Source organism: Hylobates moloch, unplaced genomic scaffold, assembly GCF_009828535.3.
Source record: "Hylobates moloch isolate HMO894 unplaced genomic scaffold, HMol_V3 SCAFFOLD_1, whole genome shotgun sequence".
NCBI lineage: Eukaryota > Metazoa > Chordata > Mammalia > Primates > Hylobatidae > Hylobates > Hylobates moloch.
Window position 1 is genome coordinate 136,443,690 of NW_026652276.1, and position 24,809 is coordinate 136,468,498.

A 24,809-nucleotide genomic window follows, 5' to 3' on the forward strand; every position below is an offset into this window, starting at 1 on the left:
TCCTAAGAAATTCTTCCTTACCAGGTATCAAAACTTATTACAAAAATTATAATAAGATAGTGTAGTACTGGTGCAAGCATAGAAAAATAGACAAATGACACAGAATACAGAAACAAGACACACATATGTGGACACTTTAATACCAAAGTAGCATAACAGAACAGTGGAGATAGGACTGTCTTTATATTCAATAAAGTGGTCTTAAGTCAACTGGATGCCCAAATGAGTAAGTAATGATTTCTACCTCACAATTCATTCCAAAAAATCATTTTCAGGTGGAACATAAGATATAATGTGAAAGGGTAAAAACAATAAATCTTCTAGAATGGCTCTGCCCATTTATGGATACTGAACATTTGAGATGTGCTATTAAGTAAACTTTGCATTGGATTTTAATTCCTTAGTAGGAAAAAAAATGTGAAATATCTCCATTTTTATATTGAAACTTTGAAATAATTTGGAGTGAGTTAAATAACACAATATTAAAATTAGTTTTATCTGATTATTTTGCTCTCTTAATGTGGATACTACAAATTTTAAATTATGTATGCAGCTCACTTAGTACTTTTATTAGACAATATCGATTTAGAAGGTAATATAGAAAAATATCTTCAGGACATCAAATTAGTAAAAATGTCTTAAATGGCATTTAAAAAGCACTAACCACAATGGGAAGACTAATATAGTTGACCACATTTCAATTATGGTGTTAAAAAAGACACCATTAAGATACTGAAAAGGCAAGCGACAGAGAAAGAAAAGAATTTGCAGCACATATAAGTCTTAAAGGGCTTTTTTCAATAATATAAAAAGAACTTCAACAAATAAAGAAAAGACAACCCAATAGAAAAACAGGATAAGATTTGGAGCATGTACTTCACAAAAAGAGGATAGCCCAATGACCAGCAGACCTATAAAAAAGTGTCCAGCCTCATCAACAAATCAAAAAATGTAACGTAAAACAATAATGAGATGACACTACATACACCACCAGAATTACTGTAATTAAAAGGATGGACAATGCCCAGTGTTGGCAAGGAGCATGAAGAACACCAGTGATAAAGTTAATTGGTTCCACTGTTTTGGAAAACAATTTGATATCTACTAAAAGCGAAGATAGGTATTCCCTATAATCCATCAATTCCAACAAAATGATTTGCACATGTGCACCGAGACATCTAAAAAAATGCTCATAAAATTATTTGTAGTAGCCCATGATGAAACAACCGAATGCCTGTCAACAGTTGAATAAATAAATTGTGGTGTATCACCAAAGGGAACACTACACAGTTATGAGAAGAAATGAAACCTCAGGAATATGCAACTGCATAGATGAATTCCACAAGCATAATGCTGAACAAAAGAAGCCGAACACAAAAGCACGCATAATATATGATTATATTTCTATAAATTGAAGAAACAGAGTAATCTATGGTGTTGTAAGTGGAGAGGGTGGTTAGCATTGAGGAAAAAGAAGAGTAGGAAAGGACACAAGAGTGGCTTCTGGGGTGCTGTCAATATTAGTATTTCTAGACTTGTGAAGTGATTACACACACATGTGATCAATCAGTGTGATCTACATATTGGGAAGGGAAGCACTTTTCTGTGTATGTATGATGTTTCAGACTAAACATTTTCTTTTAAAGAATGTGCCTATCCAGAAGGCCTAACTTTGAAAAGTGAATTCTGACAAGTTGTGATTCTGGGTGGGAGGGACAAGGATATACACAAAAACCCCAGGAGCTTTCCCCTTCTACCTTCCCTTCCCATTTGCCAACTGTAGAGGACCATATAGCTTTACCCTATTATTTATTAATATTGTGAATGGATATTTTCATATATGAAATCAACCTCTGACAAACCCCATTTGGTTATGATGTATTATTCCTTTTATATATTACTGGATTTTTTGCAACTATCTAGTTAAGGATTTTTGCATCTATGTTCATGAGGGATATTGATCTTTGTTTTTTTCTTATAATAATTTGTCTGGCTTTGGTATTAATGTAATGCTGGCCTCATAGAGTAAGTTGAGAAATGTTCCCTCCTCTTCTGTTTTCTGACAGAGTTTGTGAAGGACTGGTATTTTCTTCATTACAGTAGTCCCCCTGACCTGCAGTTTCACTTTCTTTTTTTTAAATAGAGACAGGGTCTATGTTGTCCAGGCTGGTCTTGAACTTGTGGCCTCAGGTAATCCTCCAGTTTGGCCTCCCGAAGTGCTGGGATTACAGGTGTGAGCCACTGCACCTTGCCCAGTTTCATTTTCAATGGCTTCAGTTAGTCATGGTCAACCACATTCTGAAAATTTTAAATGGAAAGTTTCAGTAATAAACAATTCATAAGTCTTAAATCGTGTGCCATTCTGAGGAGTATGATGAAATCTTACGCTGTCCCTCTCCATTCCACTTGACTTGTGAATCATCCCGTCGTCCAGCTTATCTTCGTTGTACAGGCTACCCTCTCATTAGTCACTGAATAGCCATCTTAGTTATCGGATTGACTGCAGCAGTATCAAGGTGCTTGTGTTTGAGTAATTCTTATTTTACTTAATAATGACCCCAAAGCCCAAGAGTAGTGATACTGCCATACTGTTATAAATATTCTATTTTACTACTAGTTATTTTTATTAATTTCTTATGCCTAATTTCTAAATGCTTAAAAAAATTTTCAAGTTTAAAAAGTTTAAAATTTAATTTAAAAATTTTTTTGTTAATCTCTTGTGCTAGCTTATAAACTAAACTTTATCATATGTATGTACAGGAAAAAAATTAGAAAAATATATATCTTCATAGAATTACAATAATGAACTGCATGGTGACCCTCATGGATAGTTTTTAAAAATAGTTCATAACAAGCAGAGATTATGTTTAGGGCACACTTTACAGACTTTGAATCTTTGCTATTGCTTACAAAGAGTGAAGAAAACGACTCTACTTAATAGAAATTTATGCTCTCAGTACATAAATATATATATATGAGCATCCAAGAGAGGTCTGGGTTCCTATATTAAGTAGTGGCGTTTATTTCTGTAAGACATCATGTTTGCTTAGAACAGTATGTGGAAAATAGAATATAAAAAAACGGCAGAGCTATTGTTCGAGTTACTGTTTTTTTTCTAAATTACATGCTTGTAAGGCTCAAAATTAAAGAACACAAGCGGAGAACAACTGTCACTATATCTCCTAGATCTGTACTAGTATAAGCAATTTAAAGAAAGAAAATCATATGAATTAAATGGCAATTTTGAAAAGCCTCTTTCAAAAGTACTGAAGAATGTAGGGTTTTGTGATTTGCTACAAAGTAGAAGGGTTTCTTTTTTTTTTTTTGAGACGGAGTTTTGCTCTTGTTGCCCAGGCTGGAGTATAGTGGTGGGATCTCAGCTCACTGCAACCCCCGCCTTCCGGTTTCAAGTGATTCTTCTGCCTCAGCCTCCCAAGTAGCTGGGATTACAGACGCCTGCTACACGCCCAGCTAATTTTGGTATTTTTAGTAGAGATGGGGTTTCACCATGTTGGCCAGGCTGGTCTCGAACTCCTGACTTCGTGATCTGCCCGCCTCGGCCTCCCAATGTGCTGGGATTACAGGCGTGTGCCACCATGCCCGGCCGAAGGGTTTATTTTCCAAAACTTTTAAATTAGATTTGATATATATTACAAAGTATAAAATAAAAAGATCAGGCTGGGTGCAGTGGTTCACACCTGTAATCCCAGCACTTTGGGAGGCCAAGGTGGGCAGATCACTTGAGGTCAGGAGTTCGAGACCAGCCTGGCCAACATGATGAAACCCTGTTCCTACTAAAAATACAAAAATTAGCTGGGCATGGTGGCATACTCTTGTAATCCCAGCTACATGGGAGGCTAAGGCGGAACAATCGCTTGTACCCAGGAGGCGGAGGTTGCAGTGAGGTGAGATCATGCCACCACACTCCAGCCTGGGTGACAGAGTGAGACTCCGTCTCAAAAAAAATAAATAAAATAAAATAAAATAAAAAATCTTAGTGTACAGAGTTCATAGGTTTTGAGGATCCACACATTCATGGGCAAATATCTCATCAATGCACAGATTTTTTACCAACCCAGAAAGTTCCTCCGTTCAGATTGCTATCATTAAATATTACTTCTGCCTGTCCTGGAATGTCCTGGGCACGTTTCTGAATGTAGCCTCTGATGACAGGTATTCAGCAAATGTTTGCTAATTTCATCTTAGAATCATAGAGTGGAAATAATCTTAGCAGTCATCTACTTTAAAACTCTCATTTTATAGATGAAGAAACTGAAGTCCATAAACATTAGGCAACTTGCCCTAGCTTACACACCTAATGACAATTAGGTCCAAACTTACATCTTGATTCTCATATGGTAAAAGAGATGAGAGAATTTATCAGAGCTGTAAATATAAAAAAAAAGAAATATTGTATATAAAGATCCTCTGCTAGAGGACAAGACGATTTGTACAAAACATAAGGTGTAAAAGAGATAAGAGAGAATTTATCAGAGCTGTAAGTATAAAAAAAAGAAATATTGTATATAAAGATCCTCTGCTAGAGGATAAGACAACTATTTGTACAAAACATAAGGTGGAATGATAAAGACTGGTTTTCTGAATGAGATGATATAAATGGAATATTATCTCCAGGTTCTTGAAAATATATATAAAGATGTCATCAAAGCTACAAAAACCATTTTTCTTATAGGAAAAAAACTAGAAATTTCCCAACAAATGATCAAAGCAATTGATTTATTTAATTAACTCGATGTATTCAATTGAAATGTTAATAAACTTTACCCTGGCAATCTTTTATACATCAATTCATGTTTAACATTTCAGTTTTCTTCATTTCAATATTGAAATTTCATGGGACAATAAAGATATTATAATTTCTGGGAGTGCATCACACCCACCAAAGGAAGCCTAACATATTCCTAGTATCGTCAGTGAAGGCCATGGGGCAGACATGGGTTTCATTAAGAATCTTGCAAAGGCCAGGTGTGGTGGCTTATGCCTGTAATCCCAGCACTTTGGGAGGCTGAGGCAGGCAGATCATCTGAGCTCAGAAGTTCAAGACCTGCCTGGCCAACAGGGTGAAACCCTGTCTCTACTAAAAACACAAAACACAGCCGGGTATGGTGGTGCACACCTGTAATCCCAGCTACGTGGGAGGCTGAGGCAGGAGAATTGCTTGTACCCAGAAGGTGGAGGATGCAGTGAACGAAGATCATTTTACTGCACTCCAGCCTGGGTGGCAGAGTGAGACTCTGTCTCAAAAACAACAAAAAAAAGAACCTTGTAGCCATGTGCACATATATGAACACTCAGCATACCCTGTGACAATGAGCACAGTGGTGTGACAAAAGGCACAAGTGCAGAGGGCCATATTTCAAATCTAGTTTTTTTTTTTTTTCCTTGAGATGGAGTCTTGCTCTGTCACCCAGGCTGGAGTGCAATGGCAAGATCTCGGCTCACTGCAACCTTTGCCTCCCAGGTTCAAGCGATTCTCCTGCCTCAGCCTCCCGAGTAGCTGGGACTACAGGCACGTGCCACCACGCCTGGCTAATTTGTGTGTGTGTGTGTGTGTGTATATATATATATATATATATATATATATCTTTTAGTAGAGATGGGGGTTTCACCATGTTGGCCAGGCTGGGCTCGAACTCCTGGCCTCAAGTGATCCACCTGCCTCAGCCTCCCAAAATGCTGGGATTTAACAGTTGTGAGCCACCGCACCTGGCCCATATTTGAAATCTAAATGAACACCCAGAGTTTATTCAGAAGTCACACTTCTGACAACTTAATTACCTACAAAACTGCCAAGAACCAGAAACAAATGAAAAAAACATCTACCAGCTATTATAAAGCTCTTGACAGTATACCAAGAAGGCTTTAGGTTTCCTTTCAAAACCCATGACTGAGTCATTTTATTTCACAAAACAGATTCAGTAGACGTGGTCTCCCAATCAATGGAAAAAAGCATCAAATAAAGGGAAGCTGAAAACACTACCATCCCTATGGATAGTACTGACATTGGGAAATAATTACTAACATCTCTGTCATCTCTCTGTCTGGCTGGCTAAGGCCCAACGAAGTCAGAGCCATGTGCAAATCACTCTATGTTAAACAGAGAATGCCACAGTATGAGTGACATTTGCTCTGAAGAGAGTCACCCAGAGTAACTTAAATTGTGTTCAGTAAGTTGTTTCAAAATCCATTTTAATACAAACTTCATGAAAAAAATGGCTACAATGAAGTCTCTATACTTAGGAGAAAAGGTGCAAAAAGCCACAAGGATGTTCTTTGCAGCGCTATTCAAAATAGTGAAAAATTAGAACGCCACCTAAGTATCTAAAAAGGAGATCAGTTAAATAAATAACAGTATTTCTACAAAATACTATTTAGCAATTTTAAAACGTAATTCGACTATTTACTAATATAGAAAAATATTAATGGTATATTTCACATGAAAAAGGTAGGCCATGAAACATGATTCTGGTTTGATCTTTTCTTTCTTTCTTTTTTTTTTTTTTTTGAGAAAGGGTTTTACTCTGTCACTCAGGCTGGAGTACAGTGGTGTCATCTCGGCTCACTGCAGCTTTGACCTGCTGGGCTCAAGTGAAACTCCTGCTTCACTTTCTTGTGACCAGTCCACTCACACCAGCCTCCCAAGTAGCTGGGACTACAGGCATGCACCACCAAACCTGGCTAATTTTTTTTTACTTTTTGGCAAAGATGAGGTCTCCCTATGTTGCCCAGGCTGGTCTCAAACTCCTGGGCTCAAGCGATTTTCTGATCTTGGCCTCCCAAAGTGCTGGGATTACAGGCTTGAGCCACTGTGCCTGGCCAATACATATATATTTTTATCATAAATGTTATTTTCAAAAATACTGAAATATGATTTAAAAACTGCCAAAAATATCAGCTTAGATAATATCCTCTAAAAATATCTTAGGGAGAACCTGAGTTCTTAATCCATATAAAATAGGAGCAGTCTTAAAATTAAGTAGGTAAGTAGGCTCTTCTCCCTATGTGTCTGCATCTTCCTGTTGTCCATCCCTAGTAGATTAGGGCCCTTCTGCAGTCTTCCCTTTAGCAAAAATCTACATTCAGCAAAGGATCTGAATCATATCAATGGCATGAAGTAGATGATTACTCATGGTGTATAAGTATTTTACTAGGGATCGAAGGCTTAAGCCAAAGAAAGAAATTAGGCACATTCTTGCTAGCTGGGAGGACCCATAAGAGAACGAAGGAATCTTCCTGATATTTCTAAGTTCTAGTACACAAGTTGACACCCACTCCGCTTAGCCACAATGCCAAGGCCTGAATGAAAACTATCCCATTGTTCTGTCAATGCTGCAGCCCTGCTAAGTCAGAGATTTTCATAATTTCAGCATATACAAAAAGCATGGCCAAAATCAGGAAAAACCGTCTACCAAAATATTAAAGTTGAAGAAATAGAAATGCAGTGAAGGGCCAGAAAATGCAATCTTGTTTCAGAACAAAGTTTCTGTAAAACTAGCAGCTAAAAAGAATCTTAAAAGGTTATTCTTCCCTAACTGCTAACCCTTCAGTTTTCTTCTTTCTTGTTCCAAAGAACTACTTATGGCAACAAGAATCAAACAAACCCTCCCAAATGTTTCATTATTGTCACCACAGGATTTCATTAATAGCAGGTGCCAAAAAAGGCTTGTCAGTGAGTCATCTGTCACCAAAACCTGAATCACTCAGGGCTTGAGTATAGTTGTAGCACTCCAACATAAACAATCCCCCTAATATTAACCCATTTCTAAATTTGCAATGCAACATTCTGCTACCCCATTTAGACTTTCTTGTGACCAGTCCACTCACACCAATGGGAAAATATGCCAGTCTCTTCACTGCTGCTGGTTGCTTTGTTCACTGGTGGAACTAGTGTTAAGATGAGTTCTAGCTCTTTTATACTTCTGCTTTTTAGACATATAGACCAATGGGACAGAACAGAGGTCTCAGAAATAACACCACACATCTACAGCCATCTGCTCTTTGACAAACCTGACAAAAATAAGCAATTGGGAAAGAAGTCCCTATTTAATAACTGGTGCTGGGAAAATAGGCAAGCCATATGTAGAAAACTGAAACTAGACCCCTTCCTTACACCTTATACAAAAATTAACAGAGGATGGATTAAAGACTTAAACTAAGACCTAAAACCATAAAAACCCTAGAAGAAAACCTAGGCAATACCATTCAGGATACAGGCATGGCAAAGACTTCATAACTAAAACACCAAAAGCAATTGCAACAAAAGACAAAATTGACAAATGGGATCTAATTAAACTAAAGAGCTTCTGCACAGCCAAAGAAACTAGCATTAGAGTGAACAGGCAACCTATGGAATAGGAGAAAATTTTTGCAATCTACCCATCTGACAAAGGTCTAACATCCAGACTCTACAAGGAACTTAAACAAATTTACAAGAAAAAAAACAACCCCATCAAAAAGTGGGTGAAGGATATGAACAGACATTTCTCAAAAGAAGGTATCTATGCGGCCAATAAACATATAAAAAAAGCTCATCATCACTGGTCATTAGAGAAATGCAAATCAAAACCATGAGATACCATCTCATGTCAGTTAGAATGGTGATCATTAAAATGTCAGGATACAAGATGCTGGAGAGGATGTGGAGAAACAGGAACGCTTTTACACCGTTGATGGAAGTGTAAATTAGTTCAATCATTGTGGAAGACAGTGGCCATTCCTCAAGGATCTAGAACCAGAAATACCATTTGACCCAGCAACCCCACTACTGATTATATACCCAAAGGATTACACATCATTCTACTGTAAAGACACACACACACACATATGTTTACTGCAGCACTATTCACAATAGCAAAGACTTGGAACCAACCCAAATGCCCATCAATGATAGACTGGATAAAGAAAACATGGTACACCAATGAGATACCATCTCACACCAGTTAGAATGGTGATCATTAAAAAGTCAGGAAACAACTGGTGCTGGAGAGGATGTGGAGAAATAGGAACACTTTTACACTGTTGGTGGGGCTGTAAACTAGTTCAACCATTGTGGAAGTCAGTGTGGCGATTCCTCAGGGATCTAGAACTAGAAATACCATTTGACCTAGCCATCCCATTACTGGGTATATACCCAAAGGATTATAAATCATGCTGCTATAAAGACACATGCACACGTATGTTTATTGCAGCACTATTCACAATAGCAAAGACTTGGAACCAACCCAAATGTCCAACAACGATAGAATGGATTAAGAAAATGTGGCACACATACACCATGGAATACTATGCAGCCATAAAAAATGACGAGTTCATGTCCTTTGTAGGGACATGGATGAAACTGGAAACCATCATTCTCAGTAAACTATGGCAAGGACAAAAAACCAAACACGGCATGTTCTCATTCACAGGTGGGAAATGAACAATGAGAACACATGGACACAGGAAGGGGAACATCACATTCCGGGGACTGTTGTGGGGTGGGGGGAGGGACAGCATTGGGAGATATACCTAATGCTAAATGACGAGTTGATGGGTGCAGCACACCAGCGTGGCACACGTATACATATGTAACAAACCTGCACATTGTGCACATGTACCCTAAAACTTAAAGTATAATAATAAAATTTAAAAAAAAAAGAAAAGAAAACGTGGTACATACACACCATGGAATACTATGCAGCCATGAAAAAGAATGAGTTCATGTCCTTTGCAGAGACATGGATGAAGCTGGAAACCATCATTCTCAGCAAACTAACACAGGAACAGAAAACCAAACACCGCATGTTCTCACTCATAAGTGGGAGTTGAACAATGAGAACACATGGACACAGGGAGGGGAACATCACAGACCACTGCCTGCTGGGGGATGGGAGGCAAGGGGAGGGAGAGCATTAGGACAAATACCTAATGCATACGAGGCTTAAAATCTAGATGACTGGTTGATGGATGCAGCAAACCACCATGGCACATGTATACCTATATAACAAACCTGAATGTTCTGCACATGTATCCCAGAACTTAAAGTGTAATTTTTTTTAAAAAAAATCATTATTCTGCTTTTTTTTGTATTAGAAATACAGTTTGGTAAATCCAGTTTACTTAAGACTTAAAACTGCTAGCTATGTGTACTATACAAACCAATAAACTATCAGAAAAGTGGTCAAAAATTAAGTAATTATTTCAACTTTTTATGACATCACTTTGGAAAATAACCTATTCTCTTTTAACTTGAGTAGTTAAAAAAGTTCTAACCTGTTTATGAAAAAAAAAAGAGTTAATGTGATATATATTTGATGCTACTTAGCAAAAAATTATGGTAGTCCAACAAGTATAGTTTATATATTGGAACAAACAAAACTCTGGAATACACAATCTATAACAAGCCAATTTACTTTTTTTTTTTTTTTTTTTTTTGAGACGGAGTCTCGCTCTGTCGCCCAGGCTGGAGTGCAGTGGCGCAATCTCGGCTCACTGCAAGCTCCGCCTCCCGGGTTCACGCCATTCTCCTGCCTCAGCCTCTCCGAGTAGCTGGGACTACAGGCGCCCGCCACCACGCCCGGCTAATTTTTTGTATTTTTAGTAGAGACGGGGTTTCACCGTGGTCTCGATCTCCTGACCTTGTGATCCGCCCGCCTCGGCCTCCCAAAGTGCTGGGATTACAAGCGTGAGCCACCGCGCCCGGCCAACAAGCCAATTTACTACAGAGAAGGTATCCATAAATTATTTCATGCCAAAGGGTCTAATGTCAGATAAATTTTTGTTTTGTTTTGTTTGAGACAGGGTCTCACTGTCGCCCAGGCTGGAGTGCAGTAGGCAGATCTTGGCTCACTGTAACCTCTGCCTCCCAGACTCAAGCAAATCTCCCACCTCAGTCTCCTGAGTAGCTAGGATTACAGGCACACGCCACTGCGTCCAGCTAATGTTTATATTTTTAGTAGAGACGGGGTTCCGCCATATTGCCCAGGCTGGTCTCGAACTCCTGAGCTCAAGTGATCCACCTCACTTGAGCCTCCCAAAGTGTTGGGATTACAGGCATGAGCCACCGCGCCCGGCCACACTTATTATCCCTTGTTAAATGTTAAATCATCCCTTGCTAATTATTATCCCTTGTTAAATATTAAATTTTAAACAATTCAGTAAAAAGTTGAAACGAGTAAATATTTTGAAACAACTTTAAATGTCATGGTAGAACTCAAAAAATCACTTAAAATGTTCTAAATGTTAAGTATATCAGTAAACTAGAAAAATGACATCTAGAAGCCAACACGCTATCTACAGAAGAATTTACTTCCACAAGTTACCCAAATAAAAGTGAAAAAAAAAAAAAAAGATCAAGTGATAAAGTTAATAGATGTTCATTTAAATTCAAATGAAGGAATTTTTCATTTAAAATACATCTGGCCTGATGCCTGTAATCCCAGTACTTTGGGAGGCCAAGGCGGGCAGATCACTTGAGGTCAGGAGTTCTAGACCAGCCTGACCAACAGGATGAAACCCCGTCTCTACCAAAAATATAAAAAATTAGCCAGATATGGTGGTGCATGCCTGTAATCCCAGCTACTTGGGAGGCTGAGGCAGGAGAATCACTTGAACCCAGGAGGTGAAAGTTGCAGTGAGCGGAGATCGCGCCACTGCACTGAATTCCAGCCTGGGTGACAGAACGAGACTCCATCTCAAAAAAAAAAAAAAAAATTAAAATACATCTGAGGACTTCAAAGGTGGAAAAGTGCAAGAAACAAGATGAACTAACATTTTCCACAAGCCTAGTTTTGGGTCTTCAACACAGCAGTACCAGAAGATGGCTTTTACTTTGAGGTCCATGTCAAATGACAAAGTTATCATGCTTAACCAAGCGGACCGCTGAAAGGCATCACTTTTAAAACAAAGGTTTACTTCAGTCACTTCTATTTAAAAGTTACAAATTACGACCAAGTATAGGAATTTTCCCTATGCACGACCTCAGCGCACAGAAAGAACTAATGGTCATGGCCAGGCGCGGTGGCTGACACCTGTAATCCCAGCACTTTGGGAGGCCGAGGCCGGCGGATCACGAGGTCAGGAGATCGAGACCATCCTGGCTAACATTGTGAAACCCCGTCTCCGCTAAAAATACAAAAAATTAGCCGGGCGCGCTGGCGGGCGCTTGTAGTCCTAGCTACTCCGGATGCTGAGGCAGGAGAATGGCGTGAACCCAGGAGGCGGAGCTTGTAGTGAGCCGAGTGCCACTGCACGCCAGCCTGGGAGACAGTGAGACTCCGTCTCAAAAAAAGAAGGAAATAATGGTCAACATGACCCACGGCGATTTTGAATACTTGGAAGAGCAGTCTAAGTACCCTCACACAAGTTAAAACCATGTTAAGTCAGAGTCACAACTCAATGAGCCACGCACCTTTAATTTACACCTGGAGTAAAATAGTAAAGTGGAGAATGAGGTAGCTGATTAATCTATCCTGGGGCAAATCTTACATACTTTAATTAAAGCCTCTGAAAACACCTGATGTACAGGTTCTAAAGAACAGATTCTGGACCAGTCATTCTAAGACTTATGCACGTAACACACACTTTCCAAAACTTTTTTTTTTCGCTCTTGTTGCCCAGGGTGGAGTGCAGTGGCGTGATCTCGGCTCACAGCAACCTCTGCCTCCCGGGTTCAAGCGATTCTCGTGCCTCAGCCTCCCAAGTAGCTGGGATTACAGGCATGTGCCACGACGTGTGGCTAATTTTTTATTTTTAGTAGAGGCGGGGTTTCACCATGTTGTCCAGGCTGGTTTCGAACCCCTCACCTCAGGTGATCCACCCGCCTCGGCCTCCCAAAGTGCTGGGATTATTTTGAGACAGGGTCTTGCTCTCTCATCCAGGCTGGAGTGCAGTGGTGGGATCAAGGGTCACTGTAGCCTCAGCCTCCTGGGCTCAAGCGATATTCCCACCTTAGCCTCCCGAGTAGCTGGGACTACAAGTGCGCTATCACATGCAACTAATTTTTTAATTTTTTTGTGGAGACAGTGTTTCCCTTTGTTATCCAGGCTGGTCTCAAACTCCTGGGCTCAAGTGATCCTTTCATATCAGTCTCTAAAAGTGCTGGCATTACAGGTGTGAGGATATATTTCAAAATTACGCACAAACACAATTTTTTCACTCCCATCACTTTTCTGTTATTCCCTAGAGAACTTAATTTTTACCAATAAGTCTTCTAAAATGTTACATTTCCTGTGGAATGCAAGAAACTAAATGCTTCATTAGCTAGTGGTGGCAATTACTATTTTTAGTACTTCAAAAAAGCATTTCAATTTACTGTTCACTAGCACATTATGACATCATTCCCTTCCAGTGTTTGCTTGCTCATTAAATAATCCTGTTTCTATTTTGTTCTCTTGCCTTCAATACATAGATTGCAAATATTCCATTTCAGATGCTGCATTAAAGATTCAGTGAGGCTGCTGAAAAACGCCTTTATATTTGAACGGTTTGGTCAGGAATACACTTTCTCTTATTGCGGTTGATCTGGAGAGATTAATCTCTCACCAAAAGGCAAAATCTGGAGAAGATGAAATAGCAAAACTAAGGACCAATGGGAAGGGGGAGGCAAGGTCAATCGACAACCGTACCTAATAGGACTGATTCCAAGGCTTCCATCAGATAAACAAAGGAAGGTGATTTTTCTACGGAGGCTGCATGTGCTGCAAGCTACCTGAAGCATTAGTATGCAAGCCCACTGAGCCTATTACCTTGAAAGCAGAGTCCAAGCACTGAATTTTTCTAGACTCCCATTATAGGTGGACACCCAGAAAGCCAGTGGAGACAATGATGGACGGGGAAGAGTGGGGCCGGTCTTCGATTCTTTCCTCCCACTCCACCAAAGCAGAAGTTAAAAACCTACAATCTACACGTATCAACCAGCTCCTCCAGTGCTCACAACCATTTTTCAGGGGCAGAAGGAAGGGGTTGTGGGGGCTGGGCTTCATGTGGGGCGGGTGGGAGCAGTTGCAAAGGAGTCAGGTTGAGAAGCGAAGGGTCGCGGGCGCTGTGGGGAGGACTGCACGACGCGAGCTGAGCACACAGAAGTAGGGCAGGGGGGCCCCGGAAGGGGCGAACGCCCGAACGGCTGGGGGCGGGGGCGGGCCCTTTCCTCACCTGGCAGCCCTTCTTGTGGTGAAAGCCGACCACCACGATGTGCAGTACGGGCCCTCGGGGGACGCCATCCCCGCCTCTCCTGGCCTTCTTCTCCATGGGCGGCCGCCGCGGGCCCGCACGACGACTTCGACCGCCAAGGGCAGCGGGTCTGACGACCCCACCGTGTGCGGAGAGCCGCGGACTTGGGGTGTCAGCGAGCGCAGCACATAAGGGCCGCACACGGAAGATCGGTGGAGGCACAGCAGCTCCCGCCGCCCCCAGGGCCGCGGCCGCCCTTCCCTCATCCGCTTCCGCAGCTTCCGGGCTGTCACCTGACGCAGCGGCCGCCGCCGGCGAGGCAGGGCGGGGCAAGGCCGGGAGGGCCCTGACGGGGCGGGGTCTGAGAGGCCGAGGTGGAGCCTGGGGGAGCGGGGTGGGTCTAGGAAAGGAGAGATCGACTCTGGGGGGCGGGGAGAGCGGGAGGAGCGGAGGGGGGGTCCAGAGGGGGCCGGGCGGGACTTGACGACGAGCGGCGGGGTGGGGCTTACGTGACCCGGGCGGCTGGGCTTGCGGAGCCTGTGGTGTCCGCGGGACCTGGGGGGTGCGGCGTGGCTCACCTGCTTTTTCCTCCCTAGATTCAATCTCAAAGCACTTCCTTCTCTTTTGCCTTCTCTTTTGCCTTCTCTTTTTCCTCAAAGTTTTCCCCCTTCCCTCTTCTTTTCTGTTTTCCTTGCTTTTTCACATCTTTTCGGTTCACTCTCCGAGTGTCCGATTCCTTCACCTCCTTGCCTTTGCTTCTGTGGCCCCCGTCCTTATTCTTAAATATGTAGTAACGTGGAGCATGCTGGTGAGGTTTCGTATCTGTGTATTCAGCCTTTAAATTACTTGCTTACCCGAGAATTCTTGTTTCTTTCTAGAGTTTTTTTTTCTTTAAATATTATGTGTAGGAATCTGAGACGCATTTAAAACCTGAAACAGAATATCCTTGACAATAAAGGAAGTTTACTTGGATACCTGTAAAATGATTATCTTAGTCCTGCGATTTTATAAGAATATTCTTTTCATTCCGTCTCTTTTTGGGTTTAGTATTGTGGTCAATACAAAATATATGGGCTCTGTTGTCACCAGGGTTTTTAATTCCTTTACTGATTGTACTACAATTTTTTAAGCAGTGAATCTCATGTCAATTTAAAGTGCATTATAGAAATACTAGCAGATTTAACAAGTCTTATCTAGGACAGTTTTCAAATAACCTAAAGGATAGGTGTCTGCTTCAAATAGAATTCGAGATTACTACAGTAACTGTGATATTTTGTGCTTCTGGTCTTGAAAAGTAAGGAGCTCCGTTCTAATCTAAGTATAGCTGAGAAAAACAGTAGGCTTCCTAAATCAAATTTAGTTTTTGTGATTCAGTAGAACTGTTTTAATGCTAATACTGCAGATATTTTTCAAGTTGTTGCTATACATTTCTGTATTACAAAATTATTGGCATTGGCTCAGAAAACTGTGTGTAAAACTACATTGCTCCCTGTTTGCAGAATATATTAACTGTTTTCTTAATATATTAACTGTTTTAAGCTGTCAACTGTGTGATGTGTTATTAATATTTTCTTGATATAACCTGTCTTGATATTTTCCACAATTGGCATGGCTAAAATTACTGTCTAATTGAACACCTTTTAAAGATGCATATAAGGGCCAGGTGTGTGGCTCACACCTGTAATCCCAGCACTTTGGGAGGCCAAGGCAGGCAGATCACCTGAGGTCAGGAGTTCTAGACCAGCCTGGCCAACATGGTAAAAACCCGTCTCTAGTACAAAATACAAAAATTAGCCGGGCGTGGTGGCAGGCGCCTGTAATCCCAGCTACTCGGACGGCTGAGACAGGAGAATTGCTTGAACCCGGGAGGCGGAGGTTGCAGTGAGCCAAGATTGCGCCATCGCACTTCAGCCTGGGGGACAAGAGCGAGACTTCCTCTCAAAAAAAAAAAAAAAAAAAAAAAAAGTATAAAAACAGAATCAGAGGCCGGGCGCGGTGGCTCACGCCTGTAATCCCAGCACTTTGGGAGGCCGAGGCGGGTGGATCACAAGGTCAGGAGATCGAGACCATCCTGGCTAACATGGTGAAACCCCGTCTCTACTAAAAATACAAAAAATTAGCCGGGCGAGGTGGCGGGCGCCTGTAGTCCCAGCTACTCGGGAGGCTGAGGCAGGAGAATGGCGTGAACCCCGGGGGGCGGAGCCTGCAGTGAGCCGAGATCCTGCCACTGCACTCCAGCCTGGGCGACAGCGAGACTCCGTCTCAAAAAAAAAAAAACAAAAAAAAAAAAACAGAGTCAGGCGTGGTGTCTCATGCCGGTAATCCCAGCACTTTGGGAGGCCGATGCAGGCAGATCACTTGAGGCCAAAAGTTGGAGACCAGCCTGGGCAACATGGTGAAACCCTATCTCTGCTAAAAATACAAAAATTAGCCGGGCATGGTGGTGCGTGTAATCCCAGCTACTACGGAAGCTGAGGCAGGAGAATCATCTGAACCTGAGAGATGGAGGTTGCAGTGATCTGAGATGGTGTCACTGCACTGCACTCCAGCCCGGATGACAGAGTGAGACTCCATCTCAAAAAAATAAAGGAAGAGAGAGAGAGAAAGAAAAAGTTAGTTACTGGGAAAATTGAGAGAGAAAGTGAACAAGGGAATTTCGAGGATTTTTTTCATCTCTAAATATACAGACTGGGCCCGTAAGAATTTAGAATATAGGTGGGGCACGGCGGCTCACACCTGTAATCTCAGCACTTTGGGAGGCCAAGGTGGGTAGATCACTTGAGTCCAAGAGTTCGAGACCAACCTGAGCAATGTAATGAGACCTCATCTCTACAAAAAATAATAAAAAATAAATAGCCAGATTTGGTGGCACGTGCGTGTGGTACTGGCTTCTCAGGAGGCTGAGATGGGAGGATCGCTTGAGCCCGCGAGCACACCACTGTACTCCTGCCTGGGTAACAGAGTGAGGTCCTGTCTCTAAATTAATAAATAAAGTTTAAAATATGATGGGGTGTTGCTATGTTGCCCAGGCTGGCCTCAAACTCCTGGGCTCAAGGGATCCTCCTGCCTCAGCCTCCTGAGTAGCTGGGGCTACAGTTGCCTGCCACCATGCACATCTTACATTATGTTTTAAATCAGTTGTATTAATGTAGAATAAATTCATTAACAAGACATTGTCCACAAGGACAAATGTCTATTGGGAAAATAATAAAATTTCTCATTTAACTCGGGGGAGAAAATTAGAAATGCCTTTCTGAACATATAATACATCGAAGAGCCTTTGGTAGTTACATGTATTTTATGATAAATTATAAATTCTATTTTACGTCTTCTACTTAAGACTTAAAGGGAGAAAAATCCTTGAGACATAGAGCTATGACATATTTTCAAGTTCATAACAACTCTCCATTTGGAATTGGCCTGTTTTTCCTTTTTGTGTCTTGCCTCAGGAGAGAAAATAATAAAAATACCACTCCCTTCCTGAAATCCTCATTAACTCTACTGTGTAAGTATCATTCCTTTTTTCAGATTCTAAAGAGATTTTCTTTATTAGTGGCATTCAAAATTGCTAATGTTTATTCTGTCTTTTTTTTTTGAGATGGAGTCTCGCTCCGTCGCCAGGCTGGAGTGCAGTGGCACGATTGGCTCACTGCAGCCTCTGCCTCCCAGGTTCAAGCGATTCTCCTGCCTCAGCCTCCTCAGTACCTGGGACTACAGGCCTGTGCCATCACGCCCAGCTAATTTTTGTATTTTGAGTAGAGATGGGGTTTCACCATGTTGGCCAGGATGGTCTTGATGTCTTGACCTTGTGATCCACCCACCTCGGTCCCCCAAAGTGTTGGGATTACAGGCGTGAGCCACTGTGCCCGGCCTATTTTTCTAATTTTTAAAAACTCTTATCAAGTAACAACAATGTTTTGAATTTCGCCCATACTGTCAGTATGGTATGGGGAAAATAAAATAAGAATAGAAAAGGAAAACCAGGAAAAGAGGTGGTTTTCTTTTTTTTTTTCTTTTTGTTATTATTATTATTATACTTTAAGTTTTAGGGTACATGTGCACAATGTGCAGGTTTGTTACATATGTATCCATGTGCCATGTTGGTGTGCTGCACCCATTAACTCGTCATTTAGCATTAGGTATATCTCCTAATGCTGTCCCTCCCCCCTTCCCCCAAGGTGGTTTTCAACCAAATGAGGATTGGACAAAAAGAAAGAAAAAAAGAGAAAGAGAAAGAAAGAAGCGTCACAAACAAATTTGGCATTACTTTGTATTTAAAATCTTATGAAGAGTAAGGAGAATGTTGATGGGTATGAATGAAATAGTGATAATCAATTTAAAGAATATTCATTAGACCCTACAGTGTGCCTGGAAATGTAGTGTGCACAGTATATAAAATAAGAAATTGCTTCCTTAAAGTGGCTTATGTCTGGTTATAAAAATAAGATGAATGCAAAACCAGCTAGCAATGGCTAGCTTTATGTAGCTTCACTCTGAGCCAGACATCATGTATTAGAAAACAAGGATAAGTAATAACAGCTCACGTTTAAAAGGTCTTACTATGTGCCAGGTCCTATGCTGACCACTTTTCATAGATTATCTCAATCTTCACGTTAATCTTACAAGTAAATACTATTGTCCCCATTTTTTCCAATGGGTATATTGAGACTTAAAAAGTTAAAATAACTTGCCCATTGTCAAATAACTGACCATGGAATTTGAACCAAAGTCATTTAATTCAAAATGAAGAAATTTAATCACGTAAACTACTTCTTCCCATAATTCTCAGCCTTGAGGAACTCAGTCCATGAAGGAATAATGGGTGCTTAATGACCATTTGTTGTATGAACGAATGACGTTCTTTGTGGCCACTCATGTTTATTGTTTAGCTTTTTTTTTTTTTTTGAGACGGAGTTTCGGTCTTGTTGCTCAGGCTGGAGTGCAGGTGCATGATCTAGGCTCACTGCAACCGCTGTCTCTCGGGTTCAAGCAGTTCTTCTGCCTTTGCCTCCCAAGTAGCTGGGACTACAGGCGCACGCCACCACGCCTAGCTAATTTTCGTATTTTTAGTAGAGACGGGGTTTCGCCCATGTTGGCCAGGCTGGTCTCGAACTCCTGACCTCAGGTGATCCGCGCACCTCGGCCTCCCAAAGTGCTGGGATTACAGTCGTTACCACTGCGCCTGACCTAGACTGTTCAGGTTTAAGTTCCTAGGATACAAATATAAAACAGACTAGGGCCGATACTTTGTTTGCTGTTTTCAACACAGAAGTGGAAAGCATGATTTTCCACTTCTGCAATAATTTAGAGTGACATCTGGTGGTTGCCTGTGAGACGAGAATTGTTGAAGAAACTGAATTTAAAAGCCTATAATTAATAAGACTACCAGACATAAAAAGATAACGATGAATTAAAGTAGTAAAAGGTTTAAAAAACATATTTTAAATCCCCACTAAAGAAAAATTTTAAAAAATGCTAGTTGCAGATTTTCAATCCACTGGACTTTAAAAAGAAATAGATTCTTTAATGAGTAGTTGTAACGAAAATTGTAATAGTTAATTGATGGCAGGAAATACGAATTGATTTATACTGGTTTGAAGATTCCGGCTTGAGAGGAAATGCAACTTTACGGGAGAAGACGACTCAAAGGTGTCAGGAACAATTTATTCACAAGGCAAAATATCTTCAACGTCTCTCCAAAACTTCAAGGGCAGAACGGGTATCTGCTGAGATGGTAAAATGTCCAGTGGGCATGAAATATTTCACCGGATCTCACTTGCCGGGGAAAAAAGCCAGTGAACGCGACCCACGCAGCCGACTAGATCGTTCGCTCGGCCTCAGATTGGTCGAGCCTGTTTGGGCTGCAGAAAAAGCGGAAGCGCGCTTTTCAAAGTCGTCCCACCATCGATGAAGACAGGCCACTTCCGGCATAGCCATGGCGGCTAACGCTACTACCAATCCGTCGCAGCTGCTGCCGTTAGGTAATCACCGCCCTTTGGGGAGCAGGAATAGGGAGCGGACGTTCAGGATTGGGGGCCGAGGGGCTGTTCCAAGGGGAAATGTATAAGACCAAATGCGGTTCGACTCTCGGCTCCAAGTCTTCGCGACAGCAGGCCGCCCCTGCTCTTTAACGTGGTCGGGCTCCTCCAGGCAAGGACTTTGACTCCTCAAACCAGACCGTCACTGAAAAAGGTCCACATTTAGTGAACGCGTCGTCGGCCTCCTTTGTTGTGAGCCCACCTCTGCAGTGTTATAGGTAGTAGGCCCACTTCTCAGCCTGGCGTTTACGATCCCCAGATTAGATAGACCATATTATGTATATGGTTGGTTAGTGACACTAACGCCCTGGTCCGGAATGAGCCTTGAATTAGGAATATGGAAACCAGCTCTGTGATTTATTCATTCAATAAGTAGTAACTGAGTATCTATACACTAGATACCGTGCCTGGGCATTTTTCAATGATCAACTTAAACCATAGCCATTGCCTTCAAATAGCACACAAGCTAGTGGAGGAGAGAATACTGGACAAGTAGACATCATGCCACATAATGCTAGGCTAGCTAAAGAGATGTTCAAGCTACCGTCAGAGCACAGAAGATAGACAGAGTTGGGGGAGGGAAGCAGTGACAGGAGAGTTTCCGGTGAATATAATCATACCTATCTCCTCTTATATTTTTGTAGCTGGTGAAGAGTGATTGAACTAGTGGTCGTGGCCGTGATTGAAAAGTTTTCATTCCTTCATGCCACAGACCCTTTTGGAATGCTTATTATGTGCCAGATGCTGTGCTTGAACTGAGATTTGTATTATTAGACCTAAAGTTATTGAATGAATGTTTTTCCTGGTTTTTCTTTCACTATATGCAAGTAAGAGTGCCAGTAGGCACTCAAATATTTGTTGAAATAATGAATGGTAAAATAATATTTTTTCTCTCCTCAGAGCTTGTGGACAAATGTATAGGATCAAGAATTCACATCGTGATGAAGAGTGATAAGGAAATTGTTGGTACTCTTCTAGGATTTGATGACTTTGTCAGTATCCTTTTAAAAGGTGGTGGTGGTATAGGTTTTTCTTAAGTAATAACATAAGAACTATAGATAATCAGTATATTTGTGATTATTATAATAAAAATCAGTTCATTCTCAGGGAACTTATGATAATGTTTTAAGAGGTATGTATTGAAAGACGGTAAAGTTCCTATCAACAACAAGCATTTTGAATTTGAGCCATTGTGTTAAACATTATAATTAAACTGAGCAGGCGAGCCCAGTGGCTCACGCCTGTAATCCCAGCACTTTGGGAGGGCGAGGTGGGTGGATCGCTTGAGCCCAGGAGTTTGAGACCAGCCTGGGCAAGATGATGAAACCCTGTCTCCACAAAAATTACAAAAATTAGCTGGGCATGGTGACGTACACTTGTGGGCCCAGCTAATCTCCGGGGCTAAGGCAGGAGGATCCTTTAAGCCCAAAAGGTGGAGGCTGCAGTGAGGTGTGATTGTACCACTGCATTTAAGCCTGGATGACAGAGCGAGACTTTGTCTCAAAAAAAAAAAAAAAACAAAAAACGAAAACAAAAACAAAAAAAGCTGAACAAAGGCAGAAGCGGGAGTAAATTCTGTATTTTCTTAACACCAAATTTCAGATATGGTACTGGAAGATGTCACTGAGTTGTGAGTAGTGTTAAAGAATTGGGGGGAATCTCTTCTTAATTAAAGACAGTTTTACTACTTTTGAGTAAAATTATTTATGAGAAAACATTACCTGTTGGTGGAATAAAGTTAAAGATAGAAGTTTTATCTGTTTGCTTGTAAAATTGGATCAGAGTGTTACTACCTTAATGTAATTATTAGTAAACGCCTAGAAAATTAGTGGAGACACAGTTTTAAGGTAGAAGATAACAAAAAGAGCCAGGAATTTTAGGGTTCAGGTCAAATCAAGGAACTGATAGTAAGAGCATTTAGGCTGGACATGGTGGCTCACCCCTGTAATCCTAGCACTCTGGAAGGCCAAAGGAGGAGGATTGAGCCTGGGAGTTTGAGACCAGCCTGGGCAACAAAGGGAGACCCCTGTCTCTATAAAAAATTTAAAAATTATCTGGGTATGGTGGGGGGCAGCTGTAGTCCTAGCTGCTCTGGAGGGTGAGGATCCCTTGAGCCCAGGAGTTCTAGGCTACAGTGAACTATGATTGTACCACTGTACTCAGGCTGGGCAATAGAGCAAGACCCTGTCTCTTAAAAAAAAAAAAACCCAAAAAACATTTCATTTCATATTTGATCTCCTGGGCAAGCTTTCACTTCTTTTTATGAAGCTCTGTCTGATAGACGTGGGTCTTAGGTCAGTGAGTTCATTCTGTTGCTTTTAATGAAGGTTACATTACCTAGTGGATAACCTTTGTATCTGAAAATTGTCGATATAATTGCCCAACCTCAGAGTAATTTGTATACAAGGATAACCTTTTTAGGGAGGGTAAGTATTTCCAAAATGTTGGCTTTGATTTTCACTGTTTATCCTGACTGTATTTTATCTATTCATTTAGTGAAATCACACCAGAAGGAAGAAGGATTACTAAATTAGATCAGATTTTGCTAAATGGAAATAATATAACAATGGTAAGACACATTGAAACTGTTTTATTTTGATGGGAGCCCATTTTTCTGGGGCAGTGATTACAGAACTAACCTTAATGTTGCTTGCTTGACTAAATGATCATGGCCCAGTGGTGCATAAGATGGGAAGGGGGTTCTCTGTGGTCAGGGCCCTAAAGCTCAGCTATTGAAGAGGCATTGGGTCTAAAGGTTAGTTTGCTTGGAACTTTTAATCGCTGTTGAGATAGTAAGTATTAATTGATGACGTTGGGAATTGTAAATAGATATTGACAATCTGGAGAAAATGGGAATGTGGAGTGCAGGGGACAGGCATAGGTGGCTTAATGAAGAGCAAGGGGTTTTTAGATGACATGGTGGTAGTGTTATTAATAAACTCTTTTTCCTCTTTATGCAGCTGGTTCCTGGAGGAGAAGGACCTGAAGTGTGAATGAGTTTCCTCGACTTAAGATTTTGTTTTGTCTTATAATGACAAGAAAATGGAATTTTTTTTCCCCACTTTCTAATGTTTAAATCCCATAAAGCTAAGTTTCCCGTTAAAGGGAAGTGCTTTGAAGATGTGTACCCATTTTTGTAAGTTAATCATGATTATCCTGGAAAAAGAAGAAAAGAGCTTCTTCTTTGTAGATGAAAATAAAGGTGTTTTTGGTTAACTGTCATTTTGTTTATTGTACTGCAGTAGCCAGTGGAACAAAGATTGTAGTTATTTTGCCACTTACTTTTCTGTCATAATATGCTTATTTGTTTTCTCATTTACATGACCATTTGATTCTCAAACAAAAGTTGTTCCAAACAAAATGATGAACTTTGATTTGAACAGGTGCATTTAAACAACCGGAAATGATCACTTAGAAAATTCAGTTAAAATGCTGTTGTTTTGTAATGAGGATTTTTCTACTGATTTCAAATTCCATGAACTCCTATTGAAAACAAACAATGTACAGGTAATATATGCACATTGTAGAAATGCAGGAATTATCTATTGGAATTACCCTAAAGATAGAAATTTTATCTATTTGCTTATAAGATTGGTTCAGAAGGTTATTACCTTAATGTAGTTATTACTGAATTGCCAGGAAATGAGTGGAGACAGAGCTTTAAGATAAAGGATACTAAAAACAGCTAAGAACTCTAGGACTTAGGTCAAATCATGGAAGTGATAATAAGATCATTGAACTGTATAAATTAAGTCAAACTCTTGTTAAAAACAAACAGGTAATATATGCACATTGTAGAATTGTAGGTAAGCAAAAAGGAGAAGGTTGATCATGCTTTGCTGTATGTCTTCGTAGACTTTCTCAGTGCACTCTCAGTACACATTTTATTTTACTTGCTCATCCTGATTATACTCTTTTTACCCTCCACTTAAGTCATTTTTTGAATTTAAATGGCGAATATCTTTCTGTGTCAATTATTTCAGCATCGATGTGTACATAGTATTAAATGGATTTACTATAAATTATTTAGCCTATTCTTACTGGCCACAGTAGTCTAACTAGATCTTTTTTTTTTTTTTTTTTTTGAGACGGAGTCTCGCTCTGTCGCCCAGGCTGGAGTGCAGTGGCGCGATCTCTGCTCACTGCAAGCTCCGCCTCCCGGGTTCACGCCATTCTCCTGCCTCAGCCTCTCCGAGTAGCTGGGACTACAGGCACCCGCCACCACGCCCGGCTAATTTTTTTTTGTATTTTTAGTAGAGACGGGGTTTCACCGTGGTCTCGATCTCCTGACCTCGTGATCCGCCCGCCTCGGCCTCCCAAAGTGCTGGGATTACAAGCGTGAGCCACTGCGCCCGGCCTCTAACTAGATCTTTATACATTTTTATTTTTCTAGAATAAACTAAAAAATGTGTAAGATCAAAGGGTGTATATTGTGTTGCCAAGAAAAAGTTTGTGCCAATGTGTATTTTTGCCAGGAGTCTTTCATAGTACCATTTATATCCTTCCCAGCATTAGCTGTGTTCTACCTTCTCTCCTCTTTGCCATTTTTACAAGCAAAACCTGGCATGTCTAAAGTTTTCTTTTCCTTTTTTTTTTTTTTTT

General features: G+C 40.9%; 2 protein-coding genes across 5 annotated transcripts in view; one reads left to right on the forward strand and one right to left on the reverse strand.

Moving 5' to 3' along the window:
- Window positions 1-14,467, reverse strand: part of AVL9 (AVL9 cell migration associated) — an 88,214-nt gene extending 73,747 nt beyond the window's left edge. For 2 of the 4 annotated variants that reach the window (XM_032758358.2, XM_032758354.2), the window contains exon 1: window positions 14,152-14,467. In XM_032758358.2, the coding sequence (XP_032614249.1) occupies window positions 14,152-14,247 (96 nt within the window). In that variant the 5' untranslated portion in view covers window positions 14,248-14,467. The remainder of the gene's footprint in view (window positions 1-14,151) is intronic. The other 2 variants (XM_032758357.2, XM_032758353.2) reach the window with 1 other exon arrangement.
- A 5,614-nt stretch (window positions 14,468-20,081) lies between these two features.
- On the forward strand, window positions 20,082-23,412 carry LSM5 (LSM5 homolog, U6 small nuclear RNA and mRNA degradation associated). The gene is made up of 5 exons (XM_032758374.2): window positions 20,082-20,150; window positions 21,108-21,203; window positions 21,810-21,837; window positions 22,704-22,776; window positions 23,168-23,412. Exons 1-5 carry the CDS (start codon window positions 20,105-20,107, stop codon window positions 23,198-23,200), a joined length of 276 nt encoding a protein of 91 aa, XP_032614265.1. The 5' UTR covers window positions 20,082-20,104; the 3' UTR covers window positions 23,201-23,412.
- The last annotated feature ends 1,397 nt before the right edge of the window (window positions 23,413-24,809 follow it).